The sequence below is a fragment of the Varanus komodoensis genome, unplaced genomic scaffold (assembly GCF_004798865.1).
Source record: "Varanus komodoensis strain SLA01 unplaced genomic scaffold, ASM479886v1 scaffold7_3, whole genome shotgun sequence".
In the NCBI taxonomy this organism is placed as follows: Eukaryota; Metazoa; Chordata; class Lepidosauria; order Squamata; family Varanidae; genus Varanus; species Varanus komodoensis.
Window position 1 is genome coordinate 16,633,310 of NW_025336480.1, and position 8,168 is coordinate 16,641,477.

Genomic DNA, 8,168 nt, shown 5'->3' on the forward strand with positions numbered 1-8,168 from the left:
GTACCAATACAGAACCTAAGAGCAGTCATGCTGTTCAGCTATATAGGCATGATTTGGTCATAGAATGGTGTGTTTCACAATAAGGCATGAAGGGGAATGTAAACCAGCTTCCACAATTTCTTCAAAATAAGGGGGAATATTTCTCCTCCCATTCCTTATAATGGCCAGAATGAATTTTTACACAAGGCTTCAGCACGTTCTATACTCTTTCTTGCCCACTTCCTTAGCACTTCCAGTAACTGCTGGCTATTGACTTTACCACATTGCTGCATTGCATAACAGTGACCACCAGTTAGAATTGAAAGGCTCCTTCTGTGACAACCAGGTGTGTCGCTTCTTTGTCCTGAAGTCTTAGCCTCTGCCGCATTTGAAAGCAAAACCAGCACACCCAAATGCTACACAGGTTGAAATGTTGTAGCACCACAACAATGTTCTAGCAAACCTTGGATGCTTCCTACTAGTGCTGTGTACAATGAAAGGATGAATAATCAATTAATGCTCTAGATTCTGTGTTCAGAAGCCTTTACAGAAGTTGGAAATTTGCAACTAGAGGTCATTTTTGATTATGTGTTGGCTTGGGGACAGTAAAAGAGACATTCATGGGTAAAATAAAGTGAATACTTCAGAGGGAAAAGGAATCTGTTGATTGGTTGGGGAGATGACTAGAGACTGACTGAAAACATTCCATTGATCAGAAATGCACCAAAGATTTCTCTAATGTTTTCCTTTCTAACAAGCTTCAAACTAAAATAAGAAATAACTGTGTCTAGATTCCAATCCCTTCCAGAAGAGATAGCATCACATCAGTTCTCTTCCCTAAATGTAAACATAGTCTTTTATCCAACACCTAAGGCCTTTATCTTACCTGCCCTGGTGCAAGCTCTCTTCCTACCAGAAGTGAAAGAGAACCCAACTTGCCTTTGCCGCTGCTGCCAACCCTCTGTTGCCTTCTCATGCAGCCAGAAGAAGCAGCTGTGTGGCTGAAACCTTGCCCAGGTCTTAGGACCCAGATATGGGCTCTCATTAGACTTCAGCAGCTGCTTCTTCCTGCTCCACATGAAGGCAAAGAGGTTGGGCATTGCTCCAGGTGCCCTGTCCGCTGCAGTCTTGCCACAGCAAATGCCATGGCAGGACAGCGGCTGACGGGACTCTCCAGAAGGCGTGCCGGAGGTGATGGGCACAGGCAGTAGTAGTTATGGTTGGCCTTCCCGGGTGGGGAGCAGCACTCCACCACTCCCACACTACTCCTCCCACTACACCGCCTGAGGTGGGCCCCTCGTCCAGTTTCATGGGAAGGCCGACTCTCCATGTTACACGTGGAGCAAAGTTGAGTCAGTCATCATCCTAAGTATGCAATATGGTGGACAGGTGAAAAATACAGACATTCCTAGAGCCCATCTCTCAAAATTGGCCATTATATACAAAGCCAGCCTCACACATGAACTTTCAACTGATTATTCTGCTCAGTTATGGAAGAGTGAAGCCAAGTTTAAAAAACAAGAGTTGCAATCCAAGTGCAAATACAATCAAGACATGACAAAGATTTTAAAATGTATGGTTTCTATAAGGACCAAACTATGTTTGATCAATTAATTTTAAAATCAGATGCAAAAATGATTAAAAGATTGTATAACTTGTTCTTAGAAATGAAAATGGAAGATGAACAAGTTAAAGAAACTATGATATCATGGGCACAAAACTTCGGGTATAACATTGAATTGCAGAGGTGGCAAAAGTTGTGGGAAAGAAATGTTAAGATAACTTTGGCAATTTCATATAAAGAAAATTTGTATAAAATGTTTTATAGATGGTATTTGTCACCAAATAGATTAGCTAAAATGTTTCCGAAAATGTCAAACAAATGTTGGAAATGCAAACAAAAACCTGATACTTTTTACTACATGTGGTGGACTTGTGACAAAGCAAAAAAATACTGGGTTAAAACACATAGATGGCTTGGGGAAATGCAAAGACCTGTTATGTTTAAACCAGAAATATTTTTGCTAGGCATTCTCCCCGACGATTTTGATAAACAAAGTATATATTTGACTTTGCATGTAATCACGGCGGCGAGAATTGTATTTGCACAATGTTGGAGGAATGAAGAGTTACCGACTGAAGATTTGATCTTAGACAAGATATTGGACTGTGCGGAAATGGACAGACTGACTTTATCTCTTAAGGAAAAAGAAGATATAGCTTACTACCAAACATGGGACTTTTTCTATTATTGGCTAGAGAATTGGAATTTTAATTAGGGCTGAAATACATAGCAACTGCAGAGAGAAATAAGACCCAGTATGTTTGAAGTCTTAGGAATAACTATTTGTTTAGTGAGTAGAAAACAATAAAAAACTTTGAAACCACAAAAACAAACCAAAACAAAAACAGGGTTGCAATCATTAGAGAAAGATGAGGTGGGTGGAAACTGCCACCAAAATCCATTTAACTGGGACAAAGAAAGGCAATGAAATCGCTCAATTCAGAAATGTTTCTGGTGAATTGAGTTAAAGAGCTACCTTCTGCTTGGATTGTTGCTTTATCTAGCCCACTCTTCGCCACCAGGTGCCTTCCAGATGTGTTGGACTACAACTCCCACAATACATTTGCAAGGCATTGGGCTGGCATATCCCATTCTACTATTGGCAAAAAGCAGACCTACCATGCCAGATATCAGCTGCCACCAGGAGTACCAAGACCGCTGGGCTCATTGTCCCTGGCGTGGAGATTTCCATTCAGCACAGGTCAAATGTGCTGCAGTGCCTGAAAAGCGCCAGTGCCTGAGCCCGGTGGGTCTTCTTTAGCTGGGAAAAGATGGATGCTGCAGCTCACCCTCGTCTGTATTCTTCTCTGTGACTAAACTTCTTCTTTCCTTAAGTGACCACAACATTAGGAAATTTTTCTAGAAAAAAAAAAGCATCAACATGTGACATAGGAAACTCACCACAGATAGGGAAGGTACAGCTGCCCAATTCCCCATTTAAAGGACTCCCTGCCAATCCAGCCTCTATGCTCTGTGCCATTCTGGTTGGGTTTACCCATGTTCATGGCTTGCTTGTGAGCGGCAGCCTCATTTGCCTGTTTATCTTGGAAGGCCATGTAGGAGGCAGAACTGAGGGGTTCCAGCCTGCTGTGCCCGTCCCCAGCTCCCACCTATATAGGAGTCCAGCAAGCCTGCAGCCCTGTGCTGCGCATGTACCTGAAAAAAGTTGGCTTCCCTGCGAGGAAGCTCAAACACTCCACTTTCTAGTGTCCCGGGTAACAGGAATGTGTTATGAAGCATGCTTTAATTTATGGGGATGTGTATCTTATATATAGGAAATAAAGTAATTCTCATATATGAGAATTACTTTATTTCAGTCATAGACCAGTAAAATGCAACACAAAAATAATGAAACAGGTCACACCAAAAAAATTCATTAAAACATCACACAATAAAAAGAAGTCATTAAAATACCTCGATAAAGTACAGAAAAATCACTAAAGACAGTGAAATCTGAACTTTAAATTATTACTCATCAGCTAATCTCAGTTTATGTGGGTTTAGGGCAGCTGTGCAAAAGCTTGCCATTGCATCCGTGTTTTGTTTCAGCTATAGACCAGCACAAAGAAGAGCAATGTAAAATACAATAGCACAATATGTAAAACATCAACAAGTTTACATGCCCATGCCCCTATGGGAATTGGTCCTCCTTCTACACATAGGATTGCACTTGGCATGCAGCTTGGGGTTCCAAATATGGTTCTCAGAAATTTAGTTTGTATGACTTCAAATTGTCTATGCAAGCAGCCCTGCACATTCACAAGTGTTAGGGATGCAGGACCCCCTCCAAAATGGAAAAACCATAAATATCTCTGCCCCGACCCCCCAGACCTTAACTCTTAATACTGTTGACCGTATGTGCACTGGATTGCTTCTTCTTCCCTCTCTCAGACTTTGGGCAGATCCAGCAGGGCTCCCCTCCTTTATTTATTACATTCTGATGCTCTTATTCCCCACCCTCCCTTTCATTCAGCAGTGCCTCCTCTTTGCACCAAGGAAATCCCAGAGGAATTTCCCCCTCCAGATGGGTGGGACAAGAAGACATGCTTTGGAGGCTTCCCCCTTGCCCCTTCTGCTTCCTCTCTCTCTACGGTGATGACACTTCTCTGCAGAGAGCCCTGGGCTATGGGGAAGCATACAAATATAATAAATAAATAAATCTTTTATTCATCCCATTTAATTATTGATGGCAAACTCACGAATAATCAAATCCACAAATTTAAGGTTTGACTGTAGTTGTCATTAAAAAAAATCTGTGATCCATATAGCAACTGAGCTATGACCTTAGCTGTAAATACTTGCAAAGCCAGGGGATATCCTGTCCTCCTTGGAATCAAATAATAATAATAATAATAATAATAATAATAATCCAAGAAGTGCCTTTAAACTCTTCTACGCATTTTCAATGACATTGTTTGTTTTGCATGAGCCCATTGACTGAAACATAGAAACAAAGCGAGTCAAGAAGGACCTCACAGGCCATCTAGTCTGACCACCCCACCCACAGCTCCAGCTGACTCCACTCACACCCAAATATCTGCATGTTATCACCTGTTCAATGGACGACTCATTTATCAGCCATCTATGCTTAATCTTCCTCCTAGTAAAAACCAGGAGCTTGGACTTGGATAGTTAATTACCAACAGTTCCCTTTGACCATGGGTCCTCAAACTGGGGCCCGCGGGACGCATCCGGCCCGCCATGGCCACCCATCCAGCCCGCGCCGCCGCCCGCGCACGTGCTTGCTGCGCGGGCGGGGAGGCGGCGGCTTGCTCGCTTGGAGATGGTCTCCGAGCGAGCAAGCCGCCGCCGCCACCTGCCTCCCGTGCGCGCACGCTCACCGCTGCCTCGCAGCGCAGGCGGGGAGGTGGCGGTTCATTCACTCGGAGATGGTTTTGGACTCGCTGGGAGATCTCCGAGCGAGCGAGCCACCGCCGCGCGTGCCCGATGCCGCCTCGCACCTCACCGGCCCGCGCCCCCAGGCACCCCCACCTCACCGGCCCGCGACTGTCACCGCAGCCTTTCAACTGGTCCCCTATTCAAAGTGCTTGAGGACCCCTGGGTGTCTCCAGCCAGTGCTTGTCAATGACAATAATACTGCATCATCGTCTGAACTGACAGACCTATTTGCCAGTCTGGAAGGACGTGGATTTACCTCCGCTAAATCTTTGACCAGAGAATTACTATAAAAATTGAACAGAGTAGGAGCAAAAATGTACCCCTTTTTACTCTATTAAAAGTTGCTGTAGATCTGGTTAAGTCACCAAAACTACTGTATCTTACCCACAGGCGTGTACCTTCATAAAGGCTGCAGGTAAGTATTCAAAGGTGCCTATCTATACAGCAGGGGCCCCCACATCCACAGGGATAGGTTCTAGGCTCCCCTGTGGGTGCCTGAAATAATGGATAACAGCAAACACCACATACTGTACATATACATTTCTTTTTTCACAATTGCACAGATAGAAGATTCATTCTTAGCATGCATGCTAGCAACTTCAGCATATGATTTTTTTCTTTCTCTATTAAATTGAGAATTTTCACTTAAAGGAAGCACTTTACAACTTCTCTTTTGGAGTGAGGTCAAACCACAGTTAAGTGAGAATGCAGTAATTGAACCAGTGGATATGGGAATCCTGCTGGATTTGCGGCCTCAAATTTTTTCCACAGTCTAGAAATTGAGTGAGAGGCTGACTTGAAATCAATAAAAGCTGCACCCCCTCCCCAGCTGTTGGGGTATGCTTTTCAGCAGAGTGATGGGTCTATAATTAGTGGGGACTTATCTTTCCCCCTTCTTAAAAATTGGGACAATAATGGCAAGTCCTCAATCCCTTGGAATGTATTGAAAGATCAATGCTGAATGATCAAACCAAATAAGGCCGGTAAGCCTGGAGCCCACCACTCCACATTAGCCTTAGGAAGCTCAGGTGATCTTGGGGGTGGAGACAGGGCAACTCAGGAAGACTGCTTCTGTGACCAGTTGACAACTTTGCCCTCTTGAGTATATCTGATCACAGTACAAGTCCCAAGAATCAAAAGGAAGATGGTACTGCAGATTAACTGTTGTATTGTGCCAACCTCTTAAGTCCAGTTTTCAAAAGGTAGCTGAGTCATTTACCCTGGATGCAATTAAGCATGGTCATTGTCTTCCACTGGACTGCGTGCTTGCTCTGTCTTTCTGTCTTTCTTTCTTCTTTGATTAGGATTTTGTATCTCCTCTTCAGCTTAAACTACTGTGCAGGGAAGGGTTGTTAGATTCAACCCTATATCTTTAATTTAAGGCCTTTTTCGTGACAATGCATTCTTGATCAAACCAGTCATTGGCCTTAGAGGGGAAGGTGTATGTCTTACAGGGGCTTTATAATTCAGACAATTTTGATCAATCTTTGAAACAGACCCAGAGTTGTTTCAGAAGAATGTGATGCCAACAATACATTGGGATTGCAAAGACTGCTTTCTGAATACAGTAATTCTGTTAAGACATTCTCCAACTTGACTGGCCCACCTAACATTTGAAGCTCTTACTTCTTTCTCTAAGTAAGAGTCCTCCCACCCCCTAAGATCTGCAGCAGAGGCCCTGCTCCGGGAACCCTCCTTGAAGGTGGTTAGGAGTGAACACCCGGAGGTGACACCCCGACTCTGGAATGCGCTACTCAGAGAGGTTTGCCTGGCGCCGACTTTATATTCTTTTCAGTGCCAGAATTTTATCAGTATTCTCAGTCATATTTTGTTATTGTATTTTGATTGCTTGTGTACTTATTGCTTATTTTTACTGTAAGCCGTCCTGGGACAATGTGATTGTGCAGGATGGGATAAAAATATTGCAAATGAATAAATAAATGTTTGACATTGGTTTGTGGGCCAAATGGTCAATATGATTGCCAATACTGAAAGACAAGATCAGAGATAAACAGTTGCCCTCAATTTGCCTTCCCACTTTACAATTGGACACCAAATTTAACAAACCATAAGACACCATAAAATAGTCAATTGTGAATGCTCCAAGACCAGATAAAAATTTAAATTCATCATACCTATCCCCCTCTAGACTCCTATTTAAAATAACTAAGTTCAGCTTATTTATCATTTGTAAAAGACAAAGGTCAGCACAATCATGTTCCTTATCTTTAGACAGTCTAAGAGGCAGTGAATGAGCTTCCTCTGTTTCTGGAGGGACTTTATGAAAAAATGCCCACTGGGCATCATCATCTGGGCCTTCCACTCCCTTGCCACAACACAGAGGCCTCTAGATACAAAACTGTCATTTGGTTAATATGCTCTTCCTGTCTTCACTGGAAGCTGTGCTGAACCAAAGTTTTTTGTTGCTGCGGGCTACACTGACATTTATCAATGGCAAACAAAATGCTCTAAACTTAATAACTAAGGTGGTAGCAAGATGAGTCAAGGGGTCAGGTTTGGTGATAGAAGGTTCACTATTAAGAGAAACCAGACCAGATGCTCAGACCTCCTTTGGCTCATCCTCCTTTCATGCTAGGTTGTGCTTCTAGGGACAAAGCACGGAAAGCGCTTAGATGTGTTTTCTCATCACTGAGAGAAGTCTACTTACCCTGTACTTGTTGCTATCCAAGGATGCAGGTGTATTCACCCCTCTTCAGCCCTTGCTTCTCTTGCTCTTTGTGAATGAAAGAAAGTCCTTCAGGCACACCCAGGTCAATTAAATATCCAAAACTGTGGGCATTCCTAGAGAAGCTGTTTTTTCTACATGTGGTAATGCAGCCATCTAAAGCCAGTGGAGGTGCTACATTCTCAAAAAATCCCGAAACCACTCTGCCACTGACTGAATGCAGCCCTATTTTTATACACAGTTGTAGCTGTGCTGTTTCCTCTGAAGGTGACCACTGCATGTACACTAAAATGATTGCAAGATGAACATTCTACATGAATTGCATCAGCAATAGTGAGCAAGCCTGTTCATTCTGTGCTAGAAGACCCTTTGGTTCAGGGTAGTTGGATGGCAGTAATTTTTGAGGGTTCAATGCCAGATCCCAGTTTGCACTATTTGCAACTTTCTTTTGTCACGTTGCTATTCCTGACAGTACACGTGACCATGGTTCCTGCTTCTCAGAATCATGAGCCTCAGCTAGTATAGGTGAGTGAAGCGAAA

The 8,168-nt window shown here is 43.3% G+C and overlaps 1 protein-coding gene across 1 annotated transcript in view; it reads right to left on the bottom strand.

The window, feature by feature from the left end:
• The window catches only part of CSF1R (colony stimulating factor 1 receptor), a 50,003-nt gene extending 42,145 nt beyond the window's left edge, over positions 1-7,858 (bottom strand). The window contains exons 1-2 of the mRNA XM_044454243.1: positions 7,611-7,858; positions 2,663-2,902 (exon numbers count right to left, since the gene is read on the bottom strand). Of these exons, the coding sequence (XP_044310178.1) occupies positions 2,663-2,735 (73 nt within the window). The 5' untranslated portion in view covers positions 2,736-2,902; positions 7,611-7,858. The remainder of the gene's footprint in view (positions 1-2,662; positions 2,903-7,610) is intronic.
• Between the last annotated feature and the right edge of the window lie 310 nt (positions 7,859-8,168).